Source organism: Terrapene carolina, unplaced genomic scaffold (assembly GCF_002925995.2).
Source record: "Terrapene carolina triunguis isolate 2854851 unplaced genomic scaffold, T_m_triunguis-2.0 Scaffold238, whole genome shotgun sequence".
Lineage (NCBI taxonomy): Eukaryota > Metazoa > Chordata > Testudines > Emydidae > Terrapene > Terrapene triunguis.
Window position 1 is genome coordinate 16,369,530 of NW_020664589.1, and position 27,717 is coordinate 16,397,246.

General features: G+C 40.0%; 2 protein-coding genes across 4 annotated transcripts in view; one reads left to right on the plus strand and one right to left on the minus strand.

Annotated features, from left to right (window-relative positions):
- Positions 1-15,352, plus strand: part of NEK6 (NIMA related kinase 6) — a 104,476-nt gene extending 89,124 nt beyond the window's left edge. For all 3 annotated transcript variants that reach the window (XM_024214506.2, XM_024214508.2, XM_024214507.2), the window contains 2 exons: positions 7,240-7,353; positions 13,873-15,352. In XM_024214506.2, coding sequence (XP_024070274.1) covers positions 7,240-7,353; positions 13,873-13,983 — 225 coding nt within the window. In that variant the 3' untranslated portion in view covers positions 13,984-15,352. The remainder of the gene's footprint in view (positions 1-7,239; positions 7,354-13,872) is intronic.
- Positions 15,353-16,586: 1,234 nt separating this feature from the next.
- Positions 16,587-27,717, minus strand: part of PSMB7 (proteasome subunit beta 7) — a 40,648-nt gene continuing 29,517 nt past the window's right edge. The window contains exons 7-8 of the mRNA XM_024214528.2: positions 18,063-18,214; positions 16,587-16,810 (exon numbers count right to left, since the gene is read on the minus strand). Of these exons, the coding sequence (XP_024070296.1) occupies positions 16,699-16,810; positions 18,063-18,214 (264 nt within the window). The 3' untranslated portion in view covers positions 16,587-16,698. The remainder of the gene's footprint in view (positions 16,811-18,062; positions 18,215-27,717) is intronic.

The following is a 27,717-nucleotide window of genomic DNA, read 5'->3' on the forward strand; positions in this document are numbered from 1 at the left end:
TACAGTTCAATAGGTGCTGGTTTATTTGTTGGCAGAATGTGAAAGTGCTGTGTGGTGTGCATCTAGAGAGAGAAATATCGGTGCTGGGAAGCCAATGAAGTAAATCAATAAAATCCTGCTAGAGGGATTAAGCATCCATTGGGAGTAGCGTAGCGCTGCTTGAGTCTAACAGCTCTGTGCTTCTTACATGTGAGAACTCCAACATCGTCTGCTTAGATGCAATTATGGCTTTGGTATTTGTTCCTAAAACGTTCTGGGCCAAATTTATCTGCATATCGGTTTTTAGGTGCCTGTCACGTGGGAATCTAAACACTGACCCATACCCACCTGAAGTGGTTTTTTCCATGGTAAAGAAAATGCAGATGCTCCATAGACAGCTAATGCATGTTTACCTGCTGCCCTGGGCAGGAGACATGTCACAGAGTTTAGTTAATGGAAAAACGATAAGGCTGGATTTAGTACAAATGCAGTGAACAGCTGCAGTGAATGTGAAGGCCAAGGACTGGTCGTGGTGGTCTCTAAGCAAAGAGCTGCTGGACCTGCTGAGAAGTAGATTTGCTTGGACAGAGACGATAGTAGTGTATCATAACAGTGAGTTGCGTGTGAAATTCCATTGGGGATTAGAGGGGTGGGCTAAGGGGACACACAGGTCTGATGCTGTACACCACGGTCAATAGGGAGTTGCCAGACCTTTGCCAAATAATGCAGACCACAGACAAAAGACATTCTGGCTGGACTGTTGTTGACGACTTAGATCCAGGAAGCAGATAACGTAGAAGGTAATTTCCTTGGCTGCTCCTCTCTCACAAATTGTCCTGCCAGTTTTTGGTCCCTCTCTGTGCCTTCTCATCCACAGGATGGTGCAGGAGGACCTAAGGTAGCATGTGGGGCTGAGGGAAGTTAGACACCACTGCTAGAAAGGTGAAAGCAAATCTGGCAGAGCCATTTTGCCTCTAAAATCATTGTGAATAGTGCCTTTCAACTGGGGTTTGTACGGTACAGACCGAAGGTCCTAAAGGAGATCTTACCTCGGAATCTGTGAGACAACCATACAAGAAAAGCAGTTGGGAAACTAATATTTGTATAGAGGGGAAAAGTGTTCAATCAATCAATCAAATGGAGCTTTAAAACAGCACAAGCTCACTAAAGGAAACCACTCCTGTCAGAGTTGGGAAATCCTGCAGATTGGCTAATAGCACCATTTCAATATCTATTTAGCAATGAGAAAATAGGGGTGTGTTAGCATTTGTTTAAGAAATGTTAAGATGTGCCAAAAGCTGTCCTGCGCATGCTGCCTACTCAGGGCAATGTGGCCAGATGGGAAAGAGGGCTTTTAGCCTAATAAAAAAGCTGTGCTAACCAGTGTTCCCTCTAATGTTTCCCATGCATGTGTGGAATGAATTTTGTTATGTGCACCAATATGGAGGTGATGTGTGACACATCATCTTTATATTGGTGCACATAACAAAATTCATGCAGCGGGGGGGGGGGGGGGGGGGGGGTTGGGCGGGGGGTGCAGACTGTGGGGTGGGGCTGGGGATGAGAGGCTCGGGGCTGGGGCAGAGGGTTGGTGGAGGGTTAGGACTCCGGCTGGATGGAGTGGGCTCTGGGTTGGGGCCGGGGATGAAGTGCTTGGGGTGCAGACTGCCCTGGGGCTACAGCGGGGAGAGAGGACTCCCCCCAGCACTCTCTCCCCACAGCAGCACCTGGCCTGGAGGGGAGAGGTGTCTATCCCCTCTGCGGCAGCTCCAGGGCTGGGGCCGCGGGATAGGCGCCTCTCCCGTGGCCACAGCAGGGCCGGGGCTAGGTTGGGGCCAGGGCGCCTCTCTGGCTGGGCTGGGGCTGGTGGGGAGAGGCGCCTTTCCCCGCCTCAGCCCTGAGTGCCTGTGCGGCACTTAATAGATTGCTGCACGGCTGCGCAGCTTAGAGGGAACTTAGGTGCTAACACCAGTGTGTGATAGCCTCGTACTGGAAAAGGAGGAAAGCAGCAACTCGGTTCAAAGCTCTCATTATCATAAACAATTGTGGAAATGTACTCCAGCTGAGTGAAATGTTCCTGGGTCCATGCTTAAAATTCATGTGACCTCTAGGAAAGGAATACAAAGGACTTCGAATTAATTCAGAGTCCTAAAGCAACAGCAGCAACCTATTTTTAACAGAGGGTAATTAACTATAGGAACAACTTATCACAAGTTGTGGTGGATTTCACTGGAAATTTTGAAATCAAGATTTAGATGTTTTTCTACAAGATGAGCTTTAATTCAAACAGAAATTAATTCAGGGACATCCTATGGCCGTGTTGTGCGGGAGATCACACCAGATGAACACATTGGTCCCTTCTGGACTTACAGCCACTGAATCTACAACCAATTAAAAAAGCCTGCTGCTTTACATGCATCTAAAGATTCTAGTAATATACACAATGGAACTATAAAGTGTAGCGGTATCTAAAAGGAGTGTATGGTGTTTCCATCACCTGAAATGCATCCCAGAGACTACTCTTTATAGGTTTATTGTGAAGGAAACTTGGGCTTTTAAGAATTTAATTATTTATTTACATTAAATATAGCTGGAATTGTTCAGATTTGACCCGAAACTGAGATTTCCAGTAAAGGCGTTGCTCAGTTGAAGCTTTGCTGCCTTTTATTTGCACCATTAGCCCTACCGGTGAGAAGAACAATATTGACAGTAACCCAAGGTAAATGCTGCTACCCCATCATTGATCAGTGTTCAAAGTGAGTTCTCAATCAGACTGCTTGAAGTTTGTTCCTAGGTACGAGTTCTGCTGTAGAGAAGATCTCGGATTTTGTTTGGAGAGACGTATTTACGCCTTATGCTAAGATATAGTTTTGCTGCACAGTAGGGTCCTCTCATGGCATAGTAGTCTAAGCGTCCTAGCATGCTAGCTTACTTGGTAAAATAAATATGCTTTTGTTATAAATATGCTATACTAGCGTAATAGTATAATCATGTGTGTGCAAGATGTGGCTTGAAAAGCATTTTTGTACTTGCTGTCTACATAGGAAACCCTTTAAGTTGTGGACAAGGTCTGATATTTTGACACTGCAAGAAATATTGGCCAGTTACCATTTGATTTCAGTGAATAAAAAGTTATTCTTTTTAGACATTTTAAATTTTGTTTAGATTATTTGAAAAATCAAATCTATACATCTCTTTGAAGGATCTTTATTTTAGTCATGCCAATTTCTTGTAATAAAAAACTTTTTTTTCCCATTGGGATAAAAAGTGGAAAAATAATGATGTTTGGCTGGTTATGAATCACTTCTGATACCTCTTTTCAGACTTTATTTTGGAGATAAACTCGCGAGATTTAATGTACAAATTACCTTCAGAGACATGCATGTCAATTGGAATTCACTTGAGTAATATTGGGGGAGGTGTTATGATGTCATATAGTACCATCTTACTGTGACATTTACAATTGCACATTGATTTTTATTAAATCTTCTCAAAATAGTGGGAGGTGTCTTCATTCCCCATTTCCTTTGGAAATCTGTCATCCAGATAACTTCAGGGGGATAAAAATAAGTTCTGTTTCCAGAATGTAGCCACAAGCGATGGCTTTAGCACTTTTAACAAGATGATCAATTTAAACACTAACAGGATTTCATATTTTTTAAACCAGTCATGCGGTGTGGTGGTCAATTTTAAATGGAGATCCGGCCATTCTGCTGTAATTGTTCTAACCAAAATGTCAAAAGCAAACCCAAATGTGGCATCACAAACTGTTGTTAGCAATACATTTGGAATGCCTGCACTCAGTCTTCCAGCTCACATTCTTGGCCGTTTTAGTCAGAATTTATAAGGCATCTTCTTTTTCAGTTTTAATTTTCTATTTGCCAGTCTTGAAAAGAACATGAGCGTTGTGCTCATTTTTTGTTTTACTTTGCATATGACTATGTAAGGACCTATGGACAGGGATTTTAATTGTAATTGAAAGATCTTCAGATTTCCAGGAATTATTGACTCTTTATTGAACTCTGAGACCTATCTTGTATGCTTTTGGCTAGCGTTTTCCTGACTCTACTTTGTATTTGTAACACACAGATCATCACCGTCACTCAGAGAAACCATGGAATCTGTGCTCCCTTTTCTTATTTTAAATTACTAGTGTCAGTTTGCTCTTTGAAGATACTGTTTATCACTGATGACATTTAAGATTATACAGTGTATACTGATAATTTGTGAAACTCCAAACCACAAAAACATACAAAATAGACACTGACTAAAGATTCTTACCTGTGTGCATCATGTACACTTCTTATGTTCTCCCAGCCTGCAGTTGCTGTCTGTTCACTAGGCATATCTAGCTGGCTGCTACAGGGGGACATGATGTTAGATTTCATTGGTACTGTGAAATTCAGTTCTGCAAACATTCCTAACTACGTGTTACACAAAGTAGCTACACCTGGAAATCTACAAGAAAAGTGAAGCTGGGATTTTCAAAGGAACTTGAGGGAATTGGGCACCTAACATCTATTGAATTTCAGAGTAATTTTAGGTACCTTGAAAATCCCACCTGAGTTGCCATATGTAAGCATGTTTGGACATCTGACATATGACACCGGTAAGAACTACCTGAAATATATTTAAATTTGAAAATGCATCACTGTTTCTCTAAGTTGACAATGGAACTCTTTTCCATTAATATCTGGCAAATTAGTGAGTGATGTACCAATAAAAATTGTGGCTACAGTCCGACAAAATGTACTTAGTCCTTTTATTTTCCCAAGTATACTTTAATTTTAATTATTTGTCCTGCTCTGCTAATACATGGGACATATTTTGTATATTAGTGAACTCTTAGTAAAATGCACTGCAGAATCCTGCTGTTTAAAAAAAACACAAAAAACAAAAAACACCAACCTTTGCTGGGAAGTAGAGTGAGTCCACCAGTTTTGTTGTGAGAATGATCTGGTTTGTGTATTGGTGAGGTTTGACTGAGTTAAAAACCTTCTATTAACTGCACAGAGCAAGGCTGAAAGCAGTGTCTTCAAAACCTGATGTAATTCGTGTGCTGCACCTCTGTCCTCAAATCACTAATAATCTGTCAATGTATGTATCTAAACTATAGAATTTCAGAGCAGAGTGTCTTGAGTTGATTTTTTTTTTTAAGTTCTGCTGGGAGCTTGCTGCGTGTGTCAGCAACAAGATGATATTTTTTGGATAGCTTTCACAGTGCATGATAATGAGAAAAAGACTAACAATGATCAAATAGCCCCTTATTAAAACCATAGCGAGAAGCATCAACTTCAGCCGGCGTTAATATGAAAAGCTTGCCGTTTTGATGCAGCTTGCGGCAAAATGGTTTTAAAAGATCCTCTAAACAGAGTAGATAATATCAACAATTATCCAATAGCGCTTCATTAGGAGGAGGTATTACTCTGCTGTGTGGTGTGGCATGTGAGAGTGACAAGAAGCACTTGAACAACGTTATGGAGTAATAAGCAGATGGGGCACCGTGTGGGCTGCATGCTGAGGTGACATGCCTCTTGCTTACTGAGCCTCTCTGCAGCTCATGGTTTTCCCTTTGAAGACAATTCTTATTAGTGCTATTGGTTCCCTAATATGTAAATGGTGAATTTCATTTGTTCCTGTTCCTGGAGACAGTTGTAACGGTGAACAGTCTTGGGCTTGTGCCTGTCATTGCCAGAACGTACTCTGGATCGTGGGCTTGTTGTTTTTGAATCGTGGTTTGAGAGAGAGAGAGAGAGAGCAAAAAGGTACTCAACTCACAATGTTTACTTTAAATAGGCATTATTTATTCATGTCATATTTTGTAAGTGCACAAACACACGTCTCTTCATGGCTGCTGTTCTGGGGCTCAGCATTTAAAGTTCATTTAGAACTCTCTGTTAAGGACTTGCAGCATAAGTGATTTCCTCCCACAAAGATGCAATTTCTTTTTTGAGACCTAATTATATTTTATATATATATATATATATATATATATATATAAAAACTCTCCAAACACCATGTGTGTATCTTAGCTCCTCAAAAACCCTCCATCGTGTTATCCTGGCTGCTTGAATCTTACCTTTTTTCATGGAGATAAATGGATGTTTGAATAAATTGAGATATGGGGCTCATGAACCAAAGAAACTAAAATGAAAAAAATAAGCTGATAAGGAAAAGACACAGTAGCCTGGTTACAAAAGCTTTTTAGAATCCTCTTCCCTAAACAATACGTGGCTTTGCTTTATTAAAAAAATCAAGTGGAATGTTCATATTTATAAGACTTTGAATTTTGGGTAGCAGCTTGTTGTCCAGAAAGCATCAATTTGCTCTTTACAACAGTCCACTAAAATTTTAGCAGGCACAGAGAGCAAATATGCTCTGTTCTGAACAGGATTGTAACTGAAGTAGATTGAAACTGTAACATGCATCAAAGGCGAAAGGGCTTTTACTTTTAAAAGATTATAATTTTTATTATAGGTTATCATATTCCACTTCATGCAATTGGCTTAGAGCAATAATTTTCCTGCAGCACTGAAGTCCCATTTCCTTGGTTTAAGAAACATTGATATTTATAGGTTTTTTGGTGTACATCTAGAATCGCTGCCCATCCACATTCACAGGGTCCCACATGTAAGACATTTTATGAAAAAATAATTACAGTGCTGGGGGAAAACATAGAAGCCTCTCCTGTGTAATGAGGTCCAGGAAAGTGTAATGAGTGTTCATTGATCATTTGAAGAAAGTGGTGGGAAGTGTTTGGTCTGTGAATCTGTATTCTGCTCGGCACGGGTGTTTTCTTTGGTTACAAGAATTATCACTCACCCCTTGGGGACACCAGGAAACAAATTTAGCTGCCTGAGACCTCTATGTGTGTGTCCCTGCAGCATGGTAAACCAGAGTTCCAGCCTTCTGCATAGGGGACAGGCAGAGGTCTGACTTCACTGTGCAAATACCAAATCTCTGTGACTCGACGTCCTTTGTGCGACTGCTGCTGCCTGACACAGCTTTTGTTTGCTTATGTCCACTGCATAGGGCTGATGAGGTAACGGCAGGTATGCTGTACATCTGGTAATAGGTGCTTGTCAGTGTACAAACTGATGTCTCAAAGAGCAACAGTATCTGTTTGTGTACACTGTCAGAGAGCAACAATATCAATCATCTGTTCGCTGTCACAGAGCAAAACTTGCTATTGCAAATCAGCAGTACTGGGAGCTACTAAACCCTTCACAGTTTAAAACTCGCTTCCATTTTTCTCTACAGATGGCAGCTCTTCAGAGTCCTTTCTATGGAGATAAAATGAATCTGTTTTCTCTTTGCCAAAAGATAGAACAATGTGACTACCCCCCTCTTCCAGCTGAACATTATTCTGAAAAGGTAAGTTGGGCATATGATGCTCAGATTGGAAAGTGGTGACCAGTGAAGGTAAAATAACTGACCCTGGGGTGGGGCAGAGTGTGCGTGAAGACGGGGAAGTGTTTTTTGGACATATCTGAAGTAGACCCTCCCCCCCACACACCTGAAAAGAATTGGGGACCTCTAGATAGGATTCCCTAGATTAGCATACAGCTGGCTAAAACACCTCTCACCATGGTATCCAAGCACCACCAAAGTAAATAGAGCCCAATGGGGGACAAAAGGAAGTTTCCAATAATGAGGAGCGGTCTGCTCTGGAGCACTCCTGCACTAGCAAAACACGACAACGAAACCTGGGGAAAACCTGACACCTCTCCCTACAATAACATACCATCAAACAGTGTTTAAATTTAGTCTATAAAGTCCTCAGTTTGTTTAAATGTATAACAAGGGGAAAATGATACTAAAAGGAGGAAGGGAAGTGATTAGCCTAGTACAATAAGCATCCAAGCAGGAGCCATATGGGGGCTTTTTAACGTCTGGTTAATTTTATTGCTATGAAAGCAAGAGACGGGAAGCAGTGGCTGGACCGAGCTATATCACAAGTTGCTGCTGTGCATGCCCACCCTTTTGCCATTGTGCTTAAATCCAATTGCAACCACCCCGTTCTTTTGCAGTGGACCTTTTATGACAGTTGTGTGGCACTTTTTGCGATGTGGCCAAATGTCAGCTAGACTGAAGCCCACCAAATCCATTTCTTGTGGACCTAAATCAGACGGGAAACCAAGTCTCCTGATAAGTGTGTTAATCGCCCTGAAACAACCAGTTCTTTTCCTCCATTTCTTCTTTCAGAAATAGCTGCCTAGTATTTGAAAGGAAGTTGTTAAGGTAATTGAGAGTGTCCAACCAGTTTTTCAGTAGAAGCAGAGCTCTGTGCAGTGAGATACCGGGTACAGGGGAAATAAAACCCAGGGCAGCTAGCAGACAGTCCACGTGTGTTCCAAGGTTCTTCCCCAGAAGGGGACTGTGATGATGCTCAAAACATCTTTGCTATCGGGTTGCACAATGGCGGCTCGTGTGCCTGGTAGACATGGGAAGCAACAAACTAAATAGATGCAGCTAATATAGAGAACTCAGCCTGTGTGTGTCTTTCCAGGGATTAGAGAAATATCCCCACTCAGTTTTACATACTCTTGAACTAGTTAGAGGTAACAGGATGCTGGAGGAAAGACGGAGTTGGAATGTTCATAAAACAAAGGGGGTTGGAAATCAGTTTTGCATATTCAAAAAATGGGGCATCCATACAGTGACTAGCTCTAGTCCTCACCTCCCGTTTGTGTTTGTGGTATACGCCAATCTCCCTGTAAACGCTGTAGAAAGCGGACACAACAAAATAAATGAAACAGGGTTGAGAGCACTTTAATTGGCAACCAGTTCACTTGCACATCCTCTTAAGCTGCTGACATTTGGCTCCCAGGGAAAGGTACCATGCCAGATCTGTGCACAAAGCATTGGGAAATAGTACTAGACAAAACTGAGCAGCTGGGCTCTGGCTCCGGCTCCATTGCACACAGCAGCTTTTGTGAAATGAAGTGTGCACTTCTGGAAAAATCCAGTGTGTGCTGGTTGCAGGGTTATTTCTCCTCTGGATGGATGCAGCTCACTCCCTGTAATGTTAATGGGAGTCACAGGCCTGGAGGGGACAGACCCCTAAACCTGCCAAGCCAGTAGATTTTTTTTCCCCTTAATAAAGACTTGGATTGGCTGCAGTGAGGCGCTGTTAGTGAAAGAGGCACATGTGGGAGGTGTCAGTCACCGAGGGGAGACTAAACTCTTAGGGACGTCCGATAATTTCACGTTACTCACCAGAATTTGAGCTTTTGTGTTTAAAGCGTGCCATTTCTCACAGGACAGCATCTCTCCAGCTGGACTAGCATGGTGCTGTCTCCTTGAGCCTGCTGGCAGAGGCTCTGTCTGTGCTAGAGAGCTGAACCATTCCTAACTCGACCGGTGGGATAGAACCAGCTCTGACTCAAATGGTACACACCAGCCACTTCCATTTCAGTACCCTCTGGATACCTAACTCAAAGTGCCTTACAGAAGCAGTGGATTCTGGGAGGTTTCAAAAGGCACCACTGTAGTAGGGTGACCAGATGTCCCGATTTTATAGGGACAGTCCTGATTTTTTGGGGCTTTGTCTTATCTAGGCGCCTATTACCCCCCGCCCCCTGTCCTGATTTTTCACACTTGCTGTCTGGTCACCCTACACTGTAGTCAAAGCAAATGTGCAGTAAGATAAGAATGTACATGTGCAATCAGTTCCCCGACCTCTTCAGGTGAAGGATAACACACACACGCTGCAAGAAGTGAGGTTTATGCCCAAATAAATCTGTTAGTCTTTAAGGTGCCACCAGACTCCTTGTTGTTTTTGTAGATACAGACTAACACGGCTACCCCCTGATGCTTTCTTTCAGAGCATCTGTTCTAAGCATTAACCTCCTACCCTGAGTTGTGAGTCAGCAAGTCTGTCACAAACAACTGGTTTATTTCTCAGTTGTCCTGCTGTGTGGGCAAGAGATCTAGCCATAATGTCCTGACCATAACAGACTCTAAATGCTGGCCGTCTGGTGTGCACATACCTGGTAGGGTCTCGGCTATTCGGGGCACTGTGTTCCTGAAGAGACACCAGAGCTTCTGGTTTTCACAGTTTGCATTCTTGCTAAGCAACCAACTTAAAAAAAAAAAAAAGTAAACTGTTCTAGAAAGTGCTGTTTTTCCAGACAGCCTTCATAAAGAGTCATTTCCATTTGCTGTGCTATTGTAGCATGCACTTCATGATATGCCTGCTGGCAGTAGGAATTAGTGTAAGTTGACAGATGTGTTTCCTGTCTTTACAATTACTGTCTGTTTGCTTCCCTCTGGCACTGCTAAAGAGTGTGTGTAGTATAGTGATACAATCCAGGGTGAGAAGGATGGTTTAAAGCTCAAACGCACTAGATCCCAGAGAACTAGACTACAGATGGTGTTCATACACTTAACTAAATGCTTGACGAAGTCTGAGAGGGCTAGGCCTTTGGCTCTGGCTTATTTCACCGTATTAGTTGCTGCTGTTACATGAAGCCACAAAGCTTAATTTTTTTATGCTGGAACATGACTGTAGTCTGAGCCGCGTTTGCTTTAGTTCTTACGGTATGAAATACCCAAATGGTGACGCTGTCAGAGTGAATGGCCAGGGGTGGGAGCACATGGACTTCCTAAACCAACCAAGCACAAAGTGAAGATGGTTCAGGGAGCAGGCCACCGCAATAGTCTATGGGAGAAATCTGCAGTATAAGAGGCCTCATCCAGAGCTTGTTCTAGCAGTAATCATGGCGTCAGAGGACAAAATGGGTGACTTCGTTATTTTGTATTTGAATACCTGCACTCTCCTTCCAGAGTGAATGGCTGTTCTGCTCGCTCAGATTCAGCCTCAGAGAGTAATTTCTCGAGCCCGCTCTAATATTGTCACTGCCTGTTGGCCTGTGAGCAATGTGAAAAAGCAGCCTGCGTATCCTCACACGCTGAGGGTAAGAGCTGAGATGAGGCTGACTGGTCTCTCTTTTGCCCATGCCACGAGGCTGAATGTTTCTCAGTCATCCTCGGGAGCTAATGGCAAATCTCCCTCTTGAAGCTAAGGTTGAGCTCTGCTAATGTGTTACACTGCAGGCTCATTCCTAATCCCATGAATCTCTCACTTACAGCATGCTCTCAGCTCCAGATAAAATGAATAGGCTTGAGTAGTTAGAGAAAAGTGGCCTGCTTTAATAAAGCTCCTTAAAATGAATTGTAGCTTTTTAAAGCTAAGCCATCCAAATATTTTCTCTTGTCGTGATAGACTCCCTCCCTAAAACAGAAAACTAGAAATGGCCATAGTTCTCTGAACATCCACTCAATGTGCAACGGCAGTCAAAGCGAACAGAATGCTGGGAATAATTAAGAAAGGGATAGATAATAGGACAGAAAATATCATGTTGCCTCTATATAAATCCATGGCTTGCCCACATCTTGAATACCGTGTGCAGATGTGGTCGCCCCATCTCAAAAAAGATATATTGGAATTGGAAAAGGTCAACAAAAATGACTAGGGGTCTGGAACAGCTTCCATATGAGGAGAGATTAATAAGACTGGGATTTTTCAGCTTGGAAAAGAGACGGCTAATGGGAGATATGATTGAGGTCTATAAAACCATGACTGGTGTAGAGAAAGTAGAGAAGGAAGTGTTGTTTACTACTACTCATAACATAAGAACTAGGGGTCACCAAATGAAATTAATAGGCAGCAGGTTTAAAACAAATAAAAGGAAGTATTTCTTCACACAACGCACAGTCAACCTGTGGGAACTCCTTGCCAGAGGATGTTGTGAAGGTCAAGACCATAACAGGGTTCAAAAAAGAACTAGATAAATTCATGGAGATAGGTCCATCAATGGCTATTAGCCAGGATGGGCAGGAATGGTGTCCCTAGCCTCTGTTTGCCAGAAGCTGGGAATGAGCGACAGGGGATGGATCACTTGATGATTACCTGTTCTGTTCATTCCCTTTGGGGCACCTGGCACTGGCCACTGTCGGAAGACAGGATACTGGGCTAGATGGACTTTTGATCTGACCCAGTAGGGCCATTCTTATGTTCCAACTCCCCAGTCTGTTTGCTGAAGAGAATTTGATCAAGTCATTTCAAACACTTATTTGTAGTGATTATCGAGGCTTCATCTATGACCCACGTGTAGATAAGAATGGAAGTTGTATATAGCTCTTGGCATGCTAGAATGGTTGTTGGAGAAAATCTTTGCCTCTCCATCATTCTGAATTCGAGCAGCATAATTTACCCTACCAAAAGGCAGCAGATTGATTTCACATAACTTTACATTGACTGCTTAGAATGTATTAAAATAATAGAGGTTGGCGTCATCTGAGATTAGTAAGATACCATCCATTTTATAATTCAAGGTACAGGCACATGCTAAGACTTTGATGAGCTGTTATCAGATATAAACAGCATACAAGTTTTTATCCCCAAAAGAGAGAGTCAAAGGGTCCATAAAGTTCACTATAGACTTTACTCATTTTAGTGAGAAGTGATCAGATACTGTGAGTTTATACTGTGGCCACAGGAGAGATGACAAAGCATAACATCCTCCTCTTTCCCTCCACCCCCCAATCATAGGTAGTAAGGCTACATCAGTACCTGTAGTTTAAGCAGTCTGTTTTGGCACTTTTCCCTTGTGGTGTGTCTCCCTTATATAAACATGATCATTGTTCACCCTGTACTACTGTGCTGCCATTCCTTGTGTTGTAATCTGCTTCAGGCCCAGAAAGAATTGTCATTTTACAGGACTTAGCGCCATTCAGAAGTGAAAACCTCAATTGGGTAAATCCAGTAATGCAGCTGAAGCTGTGTGCTTGATGGCTGTACGGTCATGCTTTTAATTACCATTAAAATAATTGGCACTGTGGCTACTGGGAGGATGTGAGAAGATCAGAGGCTCAAGGCTTTCTCCCCCCATGCCTCGGGGATACGAGCAGCTTTCAGTATCTGTATAATTAAAAGCTACAATTTTTCATGTGTACAATAAAGAGGCTGGGGAGGTAGGGAGACTCTGGTCCTTCTGCATTTTATTACTTATAATCAGTGACCCATCTCTTTTCTCCATTAAGGTCCTGGAGTCAAGAGTGTCATTGTCACGCTGCTGTATCTCGCACAGCTAGTGCTCTATCTTATGTCTAAGGATCTCAAAGTGCTTTTCAAAACTTAATTCAGTCTTGAACTGGCTAACTGCCACTGATTTGCTGCTAGGATGGAATGCAGGATCATTATATAGATGTGTGTCCTGAATAGAACTTCCTTGAATTGAACACCACAGTTCACTTCCATTTCTCCATCTTCACCAACAAAGTTGTATCATGTCATCTCTGTCAAACTTGCAATTTGGGGCTCATTTTCTGTTCTTTCCTATACTTTTCCCTTGCATCCAAATCCTGATCATGTCATTCTGTGCCCCCCCCCTTATCTTTTCATATCCAGTTTGAGTTCCTTGTCCTCACTGTTAAAGCTCAGTTCTACTCTGCTACTTCATCCCTACTGATGTTTCACCTACTCTGCCTGCCTTATTGAACCCTTCATCACCACCTCCTTCCCATTCATGATTCAGTGTCTCACCACCTGTACACAGAGCAAACACTCACTCCTCCTTCAGGCACCTGCTCACTGTAGCCATCTTAGAATGTGTCTAAGAAGCCATTACTGAATGCACCAACTTGGTACAGAATATTAGACTTCGGTGCTATAAAGTTAATTGTCTAGTTAGTGACAAGTCATTTTACAGATAGGGAAACTGGACACACACACTTCCTGATTTGCCATGAACATAGCAGGTGGAAAAGAATTCGGGAGTTGACACTCCAGTCCACGGTTCTTTGCATTCAAATAGTCTCCCTTCCCCTTTCCAAAAAGAAACAGGATGTTACATTATATTTTCATGTGATTTTTTCCTTCCTTTTCAGCTACGGGAACTTGTCAGCATGTGCATATACCCTGATCCAGATCAGCGACCTGACATTGGTTATGTGCACCAAATAGCAAAACAGATGCATGTTTGGACCTCCAGCACTTGAATCATCTGCAAACACTCTCTAAGAAAAGCCATCACAGCTTAGTCTTACTTGAATTTTTATTTCTCAGATGAAACCGACCGGTGCCTAGTCAAACTCAAGTGAGAGAGTTGAGCACTCGTAGCAAGATGCTCCATTATTTCTGCAGGTTATTTGACAAGGACTCTTACCAGGTGGTCATGCTTTAAAGTGAAGATTCTATGAGGTATTGCAAGCATATTTTTTTTAAAAAAAGCCAATAACATGTTACAGATGTAGATCATTTAAGGGTCCTTTCTTAAAACTGTTGTGTGTAATCTAGAATAGATTATATTAACAGGGGTGTCTCATTGAGCCTTTGACACACCCCTTTATCTTAACTGTAATGTGAAATATTGAAATAATTCCTTCAGTGAAATCACTTTATACTAATGTAAGAATTGCAGTAGATTTTGTGTAATTTGTATAACTGCTACTTTGCCTCTTCTGCACATGGTTAATAGCAACTTCAGTCTTTAGTTCATATATTTTTAAAGCATTCAGCTATGTGTTTTATCCCCTCCTTTGCAAAAATAGGAAGGGGGGACACTTGTTTGAAGATTTTTTTTATCTGAAAATTTAGAGTGACTATTTTGCTGATGCATTTATCTGTTAACTTGGTTATAGACAATGAGGTGAGTCTAGCATATACCTGAAAAGCATTGCTTCTACAAGCAGTGTATCTTTATAAATGTATTTTCCCCTTTGGCATTAATCTTGTTAGGCTAAAAGTCTATTATAAAACCAGTGTTACTCTAAGCCAATTCTATTTTGGGGAAGATACTTTATCAAATCCAATGGTACTTTAGCCATTCATAAATAAAATGTAAGGAAAGCAGTGGTTTAAAAACTTTTTCAAACATAGTAACGATGTTATTTACATTTAGCATGAAATAAGACCAATGCTTTGTGTAATTTTAAATAAGGTTCAGCCCATACCTATTTAACTGTGAAAGCTAATTTATAAAATGTGAATTTTTATAAGAAACTCAAGCTGATTTGAAGGAGACCTCTTGTTTAAAAGACTAATTTTTTTTAAAGACCTAAAATTTTTCAGTCAACTAAATTCATTCATTGAATCAATGATTTGTTTCATTAGTGACAATGAAAAGTATTCACTGCTTTAGAAACCAAACTTGCGGATTCACGTTCAAGTGTTTCCATTTCACCTAACTGTTCAGGGGAACTGCTGCACTTAACAGTCTCAAAGGACAACACCAGGGGAACTAAACTTGTACTGTTATAGTGTTTCTTCTGTGTGAGGTAGAGTCCATTGCTATAATGTATGTTTGTGGGTGGCAGTTGTTCGTGTTTAAATACAGCCTGTGACACCTTACTCTTTAAAAAAAATTTTTTAAAAAGGCCTTAGTCTCTTGGAAATAAAATTAGGGTAAGAGGGTTAAATACATGTATATGCTTTGAATGGATTTTTTAAACCTAATTTTCACTACTTAAAGGAAAACTGTAGTGCCCAGTTAAACTAGTCAAAATATTCAGCTAAGGTGTTAAACCTCAAGATATTCATTGCTGTGAATGATGCTGGTATCACTTTGATGTAAGATGGCATCTTGCATCTACTTCCTGTTAGGAAGTCCAGGATATTCAACTCAGCATGAGAATGTAGGAGAGAGGCCAGAATGCTTCCTCCATTCCCAATGCTAACATGTTCAGAAATGATCAAGAAGCCAGATTTATTATATTTAAATATAATAAAGATTGTCACCTTTGTACTGCAGGTTTCCTTTAAACTATAGTGGCAACTACACATTCATAGACATGGTTGTGCAATGCCTCTGTTGGTGTATTGTAGAATAAAAGTTCTTTGGCTGTCAAGAAGGCTCAAATTACTTGAGTGTTTTGATAAGTCTGGTCACTTCCTTGCTACATAAGATCTATTAGTGCTTATAAGTAAATGTATTTTAAAAGGTAAATTTTTGCAACTGTGCATTTTTAGATAAATAAAACCATGATTTACAAAATAAACAACTTCCTTTGTAAAAAACTATCCTATATTTGAGTTCAGTGTTAAGGAATACAGTGTTTTGGTGCAAAATGACTAAGTCTAAAATTGTTCTTGTAAAGTGTTTATATCCCCCAATATCTGTTTGATGCACAGTGTGAAACTGTCAACTTGTAAGGAAATGGACTAAATCTCAGTGTTACATCAGTTCTGCTGACAAATTCTGCCTTCTAAAAACAATGTCTAACCACTGTGCTGTTGTACAGGTTAGAGGCTATCCTGTCTTTTTGGGGGAAATACAATGTATAGCTGCTGTTTTCTGTGTTGAGAGAGAGAGAGAAGCCACTGAACTTAGGACTAGCAGAAAAACCTGCTACCACTATCTTGACTACCCAAAGTACAGGTAGCAGCTGATTAATGACAATGGTGACATCCACTCACAAGGGAATGGCCCAGCTAGCTGAACTTGTACTTCAGACCTCTGCTCTGTGACTCACTCATAGCTTACAACGTGACTGATTACCGTTCAGAGAAAGATCACAATGAGATGGTAAGGGGTTTTTGTTGGGCTGATTTACCATTCCTTACCTACAGAACCAATCAACAGAAAACCAGAAAAACTCAACAACTTGGTCAGAACCCATTTATTTACTATAAATTGAGGTTTTTCATGCAGGAAGGCTTCTAGTATAAACCAGACATGGCTAACATGTAGTGTCACTAGAGTTCAGTCTAATACTTCAGGAAGTGTCCATTGTTTGTACTGTTTCATCCACCACTTCAAGGTCCAGGAGAGCCACATTTTCTGTGAGAACAGCTGTAGTTCCTTTTTCACACCTGTACTTACCATACCTGTTGAAAAGATAATCAATGAAAGTTACAGAGCAGCTCCCCAACATAAGAGAATTTCCCTAGGGTTGAATCTAAACAATGGCTTTAAAGACAGCTTCTTTGATATTCACTTTAAGGAACAGATGAATGGTAAGTGACAGGAATTCTCTCCTGGACTTATAGGAACAAGCTCAGTTCCTATCCCATGCAGGTTTATCATGGAAAGTCTAACAGATGAGCTGTGCAGCTCAGACTATGCAAGTAGAACTACTATGAATAAGTCTGGCGGATTGGCACTGTGCCTTTCCCGAGTGTTCGCTTTAAAGAAAGGTGAATTTTTATTTCCATTCCACTATTTCGGCAATAGCATGTAAGATTACACCTTGTGTAAATATACATATTGCAAAATCTTTCAACTGCCTGCAGGGGCTGTGACTCACTGATTAGGCAATGCAGTGTGCTGGGGTGACTGCATGGTTAGCAGTTAAACTTTCAGCTTGTCTCTTACCCAACTAACTGCAAACACGGTTGCTTACTTTGGAATTTCACCACCTCTGTGCCTTGAGTATTCCTAAAAGGTTCTGTCACTTCTCTGAGGCCAATTATGAAAACTGCACTGCAGAATCATACTTAGATAAGGTACAGTGGCTGTACCTAACTAATTTTTTGGAAGTTTAAGTTCAGAGAATTCAAAATCCATCAGCTTTGGTTTTGAAGGAAGAAAGAGCAACAGCATAAAATGGTTTGTCACAGTTGTAGTTTCACACACAATGTGGTGAAAGGAGGGCTATGGGGGGGATCTCTCTTTTGCTGTGGCCTGTCAAACTAGGGAGCTGGAGAACATAAATAGCACACAGCTCTAGGTGGTGAAAAGGTCAAGAGAGGGATGTTCCAGGGGAAAGGAGCATTGCTGACAACCAGCAACATTGGTTCCCCTAAATTCCTTATCTTTTTCCCTTTAGACTGAAGATTTCTGGTTGGGCCAAAGTTAACCATAGACAATTGACAGTCCCTCCCGCAATGATTTACAAAAAAATCTCTACAAACTTCTGTTTTAAAGGAAATGCTAGTGATCTAGAGAGTGCGTTTAAAATCAACAACCCCATGCACAGTCTGTTCTCCAAACGGGTGAAGCCCTTCCTCTCTCTGAAGGCAGGAGCTAATGGTGGTAGACACTGAAAAAGCAATATCAAAATATACTGGGAAGGGTCTGACTGAAATGTCTGGAATGTTAGGGAAAGAGTGGACAATATGCAGCTTCAGAAATACTAACCTTTCGCCTTTTTTGTTGACCACATCATAAGGACGGAGAAAATCCAACTTGTTTTTGCTTATAACACAGAGATCTATGTTACTGCCGGAGCCCAGATCATTGAATATGCCAGCTGAGATGGCATCTCTCACAAGCTGTTTGGCTTCCTCTTCCTGGGGGGAAAAATAAAATAAAGCTTGTCTAGTTTACTACCTCCTGTAAATGTGGAAATTGTGCAGCACAGTGTAGTTAAAAGTTCTTAAATTGTCATTTCATTTAAATAAAAGGGAAAACTAATAATCTAATGTACAGAAGGAGGGAAATTATGATCAAATTAAGGGGCTACTTTCTAGAGGTTACTGAAGTGTGATTCAACAGGATCACTTGCCCTATTAACTGAGACAATACTATCAGATGGAGATGTATATTTCTGTACATGCCCTCAGTTGTCTTAGAAGGATAAAGGTAGAAACACAGGCATCCTCTTTATAATACAGTATTGTGAATCTGAACAATGGTCAGCACTACCCAAAGGGCCAGCTTTCCTATCATGAGCGCCATCATCAGTACACGTCAAACCAATTATAAAGAAGATGTCAGCGTGAACAAATTTTAGAAACGAAAAACCTTAAACTATGAAGGGGAGAAATTGATGTTCATAACCATTTAGTAGCTTCCAGACCTTAAATACATACATGTACAGCAATCTACAATGCAAGTTTCCCTATAATGCCCAGTGTAAAACACTCGCATACAAATTGCATGCTAGTTTAGTTAAAGACTGCCTTGAGTAGAGACTATTTAATCATCCTCTATAGTAAGAAAATGTTTTGTAACATAGCCAACTTGGAATGCAAAATTTATTCTGCTCATCTGAATAGCTGCATTACAGGGGAGCTTTGATCTGCACTGCATCATAGCTAGCTAATGTTTTCAGATGCCAGTGTAGTGCACAGGAGAAGAGTATTAAAAGAAACATTGAGAAACACAATTTGAGAATATAAAATTTATAGCAGGAATGGGAGTACTGCCACTTTTATATAAATCCAAGTAAAGTGTGTGTTTGTAAATTTTAAAATTTACTATTTGTAAATACTGATTGTTACAATGTTTCAATTTAAATAGACTATAACTACTAATATGAAATGAATGTGTAATACATTTATACTTTTGTCAATAGTACAGACACTACCGTGCGGTTTCATTAACTAGTTCAGAGTTAATGAAGCAGCAAAACTCTACTCAGCTCTAGACTTGGATATTCTAGGAAAGGAAAGATATGCTGCTTGTTTCAAGTTGGGGAAAACCTCTATTTAAAGAAAATTCCTATTATGGCTAAAATTATGCACTACTTTTTTAGTCCTGCATAAGTTTACAAATGTGTATTTGAGATACAAACATACTCCTTTGCATAGGATTTCTAATGCTCAAAGAGTTTGTTACTCTTTAAAGCATGCATATGTTCTTGAAATACACACCATACAGACACCTGGCTTATACAGTTTCTCAGAGGAAATTTGAATTGTTCTGTATTTAATGGAAATTACCTTTCAGAGAGACTGCAATAAGTTCCATGCATCAGCCCAGTGCTTGCTCAGCGTTCTAAGCAACAACCCCCCGCCCCAGAGAGCACATTACAATAAAATCTATTTAATTGTATACACAACTACAACACAACCCTTCATTGAATAACTCTGGTATAACTGGCCTCAAACTCTGCATTCTGTACAGCAAGTTACAGCCTGAAAAGCTTCGCATAATTGTAGCTTCTCTGTAGCAGAAAGGGAAAGCCTATTAGAGCTACATTAGCTCCCTCTACAGACTCAGCAAGGGAAAGAATTAGGTTTCATTTCAAATGTAACTCCTAACTGACAATCCCTGAGGAGATTCAGGGATGTTGCAAACAATTTTGGAAGCCATTAGGTATTGTGAGACAAAGGAGAAGCCGCAACTTCACATTGTAACTGAACATACTGCATTAAAATTGTATTGAGGTGACAAAGGTTATATTACTGGTAGAGTGGTTCATCAGCATGTTTCACATATATCCAGCAGGATCTGGAAAAGGCTCACAGTTGGAAAAAATGCAATCCCTAGCTGAAACTTAACAGATGTCTCATGGCTCACCTTCTCTACCATTCATGATCACAAAACATCCCTGTAGCAACTACTTTAAAAGATAATAGTAGGAACATTATATATAATGTTTCCTTATTCCGACCTGTTAGATCACATTTAACAAGCCAGCTCTCTTCAAATCACAACTTAGGACCCACTGTTCCCTCATGCTTCAGGGGGGAAAAAAAAGTAGACTAAATATTCCCCCCCCCCCCCACACACACACACACCATAACACCACAAGCGGATGTCCTACTAATGCTCACTTATTTAGGAAAAGCCACATATAAATGTCAAATCCATAAATCAACTCTGGGAACCAAAAGAGCAACTGATTGGCTTTAAAGTTAAAGAGATTTAAAAAAACCCACAAAAAAGATTCAGGTATGATTCCAAGACTGACAGTGGTCTCTGAAAGACCAAATGGTCCTCAGAAATTAGAGACAATCACTGAAGCCACTTCTAAAAGATGTTCCCTCATTTGGGCTGACTTTAAAATTGATTTTAAATTTTTTTGTTTTTGTTTCCTTCCATTCCAGGACTGGTCCCCTCTAATCACTGTAACTGGAAAGATTAAGCCACTCCAGACACTGTTGGGATGAGATGATGGAGCCTGGTTTTTGTTTAAAAATACCTGGAGGCTGCCTTGTTAATTATTGCTTGGTGGCTGACCCTTGGAAATTGTTCACTCCTCCCCCCCCCCCCATCCTCAGAAGTCACTCCTGGGGAGAGGAGAAGAGTTTGCAAGTGTCACCTGGGCAGCAAAAATTCATCTGACCCTTGATAATCAGCTGGTAATGGATAGGTTTCTTGCCCAATACCAATTGTGGCATAAATTCAATGCTACTTGGTACAAATGGGCTGGATACACCAGTGTATTAAAAACAAAAAACACCCAGATACTAAAATGCCCACTCATGAGGCAAAACGTGATTTTTAGGTATTAAACACAAACAATTTAATCTCCTGCAGCAATATATTAAACCTTAAGGCAGTAGTTCCCAAACTTTAACAACCTGTGAACCCCTTTCACTAAAATGTCAAGTCTCACAACCCCCTCCTAAAAATGAATATTTCCAGGGATTTTCTCCTTTACCAGAGTATAAATGATAAAAGCAGTGCTCTTGGAAATATACAATTTGTTTTTATGACATGCTTATTACACACTGTTATGAAAACAGCAACACGCTTCCAAGATCTCACTTTCGTAGCTTGTATCACTTTGAATAAGCCTGTTATAAGACAAGATTCCATCAAGGAGTATCCGATGTGAAACAGCATGAAGGTATTTAAGAAGCCAACTCAAAGAGTTCCTCCTACACAAGCAATCAGGTCTTGAGCAGTCCAGGCAAACAACGCATGTTACAACAAAGCTTAAAGTTGTTTTTAAAATTATCATGAAGAACAATACTAGCTGCCTATTTAATTTTAAAAACATCAAAAAGTATCCACCTCCCTTTCCATTTCTTATAAGGAGTCTTGAAGTTTAAATCTCCTCAGTGTGATAGATATGCTTGCTTTTATCTGCTTAGCTCGTGGAAGTCCAGGGGCTCCGGGGCCCCTAGGGACAGCTCTGTCCGCCATTAGGGAATTTTTTCCTGAGAATCCCTTGTAACATTCGCGAACCCCAGTTTGGGAACCACTGCCTTAAGGAAACAAAAGACAAAGTACTATCTTCTCAATGGCCAAATAATACTTATATTAATACATTATGTAAATTTATACTCATCAAGGGGAAAACATTACTTAGGACCCAGTCCTGCAGGCTCTACTCTATCGGAACTTTTACTTAAGTGCTGGTGCTAGGATTAACTTCAACTGGACTTTTGTCTGAGTAGCACTGCAGGATTGGGCTCTTTGGTGTGTAAATCTCACTATCTGAAGTTGCTATAATTACACATCCAAGTACACTGTTATAACCCCCCCCCCCCCCCCCCCCCCCCCGTTTTATAATTTACTTCCAATGCGTAAGATCAAGGAACATTTTAAAAAAAATGATTATTCTCTGACTTGAACATAACATAACATGTTAATTCAGACTTCAATTTAACAAAGCAATACTAAAAACCAGGACTCTAATACACATATAGGGAAATTCCAAGTCACCGTTTTATCCTTCACTCACCAAGGTGGTGGTTAGTTATTGCAGACATGTCCAACCCTATGGCGACGTCGAGTTAAACATGATGTACAACCAAGGCACAATGGAGCAACTGAAATCTGAGTCTCCAAAGTTACCAGTTTTATCCAAGCTCTTAATAGTTCATGTAGCAGTTTGAATATCTAACTTGCCATCATTAGAGATCGGGAATGCACTGGCAAATTAGCTTTCAACGCTGCTTTTGGTAAATGCAGCTCTGCTCACTTCATGTAAAGCCTTGAAACTTTTTTTTTTTTAAATCCTGCCCCAGGAAATAACGATCCTTAGGGTGTGTGCGCTTGTCCTAGAATGTTTTCAGATTCAAGCAGCAGCTGCACAAGCGCCAGTATTCAAGTGCAGCTGAAGAGGATCCCCACAGTAGCTCAGCCACAATCATGTCTGTACCCAAGGCAGACTTTACATTCTCCAGTGACCCTCCATACAAGAGCTTGTTATTAGCAGTATTCATATTCTCACAGCTTAATTATGACATTGACCAAGAGGTCTGTACTCAGCCACAGAAACAGTGCGCTTTCTTACTTCACTCCCATTTTATCAGACGAAATCTTTTAAAATAGATTCAACTGCACTTTGTGCAGATTCACCCAGGGGAACAAAACAGCAAAGCCACATAAAAAAATTTCTGCACATCACTTCAGTGTTTTGGGGTAGTGAATGAGGGTTTTTTTTTCCATTTGGTAAAAGAATAATTTCATTAATTAGAATCCTATGACAGGAACATTTTAGTACTGTCTATGGAAATGAACATAGTAAACCAAATAAAATTACACTTTTTTGGTTACCTGGAAGTTTACCACTATTTTAAATGAATCCTTTTGTACATGTTTTAAACAAACTCAAATGAAATTTAAACTAAGGAATACATTATAGGCCATAGGTTAAGGATAATGTATCCACTTTAGTTCTCTTTGGCAATAGATTAGGCCTTTTCTATTTGAATGTAAAAACAACTGTGCTGTTTTAAATCTTCCTTCAGAGTCACCTCAGTCTCTTGGGTAAAAAAGCATTTTTTTGCTTTTAAAATGCACCATATGTGTTACTCTTTTAGCAAAATATTCTTAAACCCAACGTAACTGATAGACCAAAACAGTCTCTATTTGGTAGACGCCTGTTATAATTAAGATCCTCTCAGAATATTAAATACTACAGGACCATAATTTGAAATAGTTCAGCCTATTTAATTAAATCTAACATGTAAACAAACAGCACCCAAATGTGAGAAATATCTTTCCCAGCCTTTCATAATTTAAAAAGATGACCAAAATGCCCTTGTAAAAACTGGTTTAAAAAACCTGTTCCTGTGTAGGGACCCTGCATACAAAGGAGTGAGATTTTATGGTCCAAAAATAGGGGGTTATAATGAAAGTGCTGACACAGTCTTAACTACAGTGGCATGAATGAGTCACTGTAATAATTAATCTGAAAAACCCCTAAAAGTTCAGAGTATATAAAAGGAGCACTTCCTACTTTATGGTTGGAAAGACCAAGTTAACTGGGAATATCATTCTCCCGGGTCTACACTGCTTCTTAAATGAGATTACAGTAAGAGTGATGTACTGTAATACAAGTCAGCTGTGACAAGCAGCACTTTATAGAGCTATCTGTTTGTCTCCATCACTACATCACACAATGTGTCCCAGGACTCCAATGTGCAACTCCATTTACCACTGCATGACAAATGGGCAGCACTTGTAAAAGGCACAAAGAGGTCCAGATCAGCCATGTAATGGTCACCACAGCTGTACCATAGTGCTTGAAGGGAACAAAACAGAACCCCAAGTTCATTAAACTGACCAGTAATGGATCTTTCAAAACGTGCCTTAGGAATACTACAGTAAAGGCTAAAATAAATAACTCAGCACGGAAGGCTAATCTAAAATGGTGTTTGATAAATTATTTATAACGTAGACGATTGTCTGCATTTAATATTGGAGCTACTAGTAGCATCTTTAAAAGATGATTTATGTGTTGTAAGGCCATTAAACTTTATATTGGCCCACTGCTAGCTATAAAGTCTGCTGAGATTTAGAGAATGAGTTTTAAACTGTCACTGCAACATCATAGTAGATGGAGACTGTATTAAATCTTTACTTTAAACCTGCTATCTGGAGAGTTGCATTTTGTAGACACTCAAAAACTGATAGATCACCTCTCTACATCTGCTATGGTGCAAGTTCCAAATAGCAAGGATAAGGAACTTTTCCATATTACTCTTTTATATAGCTTGAATCGAATTTCTCTTCACACTTAAAGGATTTTCAGATTTTGAATACAACCTTTTCTATGGAGCAGGTTGGTTATGTCTACATCCAATTAATCCTATTTTTTGCTAAAAGCTTTTAAGAAGAATTGTATCACTTAAGCCTACTGATGTCTCAAACAAATACAATGGTTGCAGCTGTTTAGAGAATATTATTTCCCTGATGTTTTGGGAACTTGACAAGCAATTCATACAGGAGACCTTTTTTTTTTTTTTTTCTCCAACAGATTTATATATTGTACAGAGATTTTTTTAATTAGTTATTTAGATTATCACCAAACTGGAATGAATTAGTGTCTAGAAGATAACCAGCAATATCCTATTTTGATATTTAGCATATACGTAAATAAGTAAAATGCTCTAACAAGTTTAGCGTTTCATCACAAATCTGAAGAATCAGCATGCAGTACATTTATATTGGGTAGAAGAATTTTTGAAAATATCATGGTGATACTTTTGCACCAGGGTGAAATTTGTTCCATGTCCTTTCTGTACTGAAAAAGTAAAATATACAAACTGCTTTAAGTGAGACTTTGAGGAGTGAGGAAGAGTATTGGGAGCCCAAGGACAGAGACATAGTAAAAAATCTATAAAGAAGGCCTGGGAGTTAGGAAAACAATACCTCTTGAAGGACATAAGTGCCTACAGAAGGACAATTAGACTTTGGAAGTGTAATCAAAGTGTGGCTATGCCTGTCTGCTGGGAGAAATTGTGTTGGAGATCGATATGTGACTGGAAGCAACACTAATATCTTTTGGGAAAGTCCAAGGAGACAGTGGAACCAAGATGACAGCTCTGATGCAAAGCATTTTTACTAATTTTTTTAAAGAGAGGGTTGAAAGCCAACCCTTTAGTCTGGAATGAATCTGTTTGGCTACATTTTAAACTTGAACTGAGGGTGGAGGTTTTGGGGTATAAAATCTTAATAGCTCAGACTGTTTGAAAGTCCCAATGACCGAGCTTCCCATCCGATGGAGTTTAGGTGATGAATGTCATAGGCAGATGAATGCTTTACAAACACAGAAAAATATTGTTATGAAGTTATCGTACTGGATCTCCGAATCAAAAGACTGTGCTTTGTTTTCATCTCACTTTGTTTAGGTGAAGTGAGTGCCTGTGAGTGACCACTTGGGAATTGTTAAGTTTAATTGAACTGCACCTGGTGCTGACTGTGGGGAGTTATTGACATTGCCTTCACATCATGTTTTGTTGCCTTTTCTTTCCCCACCATCTTTTGTACATGCTCTAAAGGGTCATGAAGGAGCTGCTAGGGGCAGAGAGTGGAGAGAAACCCTATAGTTTCAACAGTGCAAGATGGGGCTATTGCTGAATAAGCACATCTGGAGCATGTGGAAGTGGAAATGGGGCTTGTTGAACACCTGAAAAAAACAAGCTCAACTTAGCACACAACTGATCACAGTCTGAAACGTTTAACAGAACGAGAGGTTCAAAGGGGAGATGTTCAAAGTGGACTCAACAAGTGTAGAGGGATTCTGGAGACCAGACTCTAGGAGGTTAAGTTGCAGCTAAGAAATTAACAAAAGTAAAAAAGCAGAAGGCAAAGAGGATGTTAATTCTGTGACAGCACTAGGATGACAAGGGGAGTAAGGGGTTGGACCATAAAGTGATGCAACATCCAGATATTCTGGAATACATCACTCTCACTGTAAATGAACAAGAAGAGGGACACAGTACACAGCTCTGCTTGTCATGATTAGTCTAACGCCACAAAGATGGGCACGGGAGGAATAACAACACAGCACAGAGGGGAAGTGGAATTTCTTTAAAGAGAATTACTGTATATTTAATGTGAAAAAATACGGCACTCAAATCTGCTAGATTGGTTTAAAGTCAGAGCACATTAAAGCAACTGTTAAAGTTACCATTAAAAGAGCAGTTGAAATAATTACAAAAAGCACATAGTAAAAAAGGAAAAGCAGCAGTGAAGAAAAGGTGGTCAGTGAAGATCATGAGAACTCTCACTGCAAGATTAGTTTGTGGACATGGGGAAAAAACAAAGATTTAATGTATTTTCTGCTTCTGTATTCAAAATGGCGCAGACAAGTGCCAGAAACAGTCATTAGTTTTCTAGAGTGTATAGAAGAAAGACTGAAGGAAATTAGGGTAATGTCAGAATAGATGATCAAGAAACTAGGATAGGTGAAAATATATATATCGGAGTTCAACTACTATTGTAACTCTGTAGTTGTATAATTCAAAGATAGGGGTGTTCACTGCCACTGGCAGCCCACAAAATCATTCCCAGAACTGAGGCCCACCTGCACAGGGATAAAAATGGAGCCTTCCAATCAGAGCTGAATTTCTCCCATACAGAATTCTGGACATTTGTGCTACGTGACGGCATGCGTTTTTCTTAGGGCAAGGGTTCTCTGAATCCACACAAGGGTTTTACTTAGTGTAGTAGATGGACTTTAAAAAGTGTAGGACATAAAGAAACCTACAAACACTCCAGCTGATGGGAGAATAATAGTGAATGAAGAGATCAAACTAAGATTTTTCATATTTTGGATCAAGCTAATGCAACTATTGCTTTATTTTCCAATCCAGCTTGCAGCCTTTAATTAGGAACAAATTTGAAAAACTCCAAATTCTGAAGCATTACCACTTACATTGAGACTCCTTCCTCCACATCCGTGTATCTTGTTCACATACCCCACTGTGAAAATCTCTCCATTTTTGTTCAAAGCTCTGAGTGTAAGAAGCTCAAAAAATGGTAATTATTAGACTTGGATTCCTTTGGAAAATTACTACTTATTGGAACGCTGGGTCACACTGTGTATTTGGAGCGATACATTTCTTATAAAATAAAAAGCTATCCTAGTTTTTCTGCAAGCTTTTAAAATAGGATTATTCTTGTCATTTTTAGGGTTACCTGTTTTTTGTTTTTTCAGCCTAGTCCTAGCCAACACTAACACTTATCTCTCTGCTTAAGAAGATTAACGTAGTCATTGCTGCTGGTTGATGTGGTTACTATCACCCATCTCGTAAGTCACCACTATGACACACCAATTAACGTTTAGCTCCAAACACCTTTAAAAAGGGACACTGCCTTCCCATTTGGTGTGGCTCACTTGGAAATCTCTCGGATCCAAATTCTACGGGATCTACTATAGAAT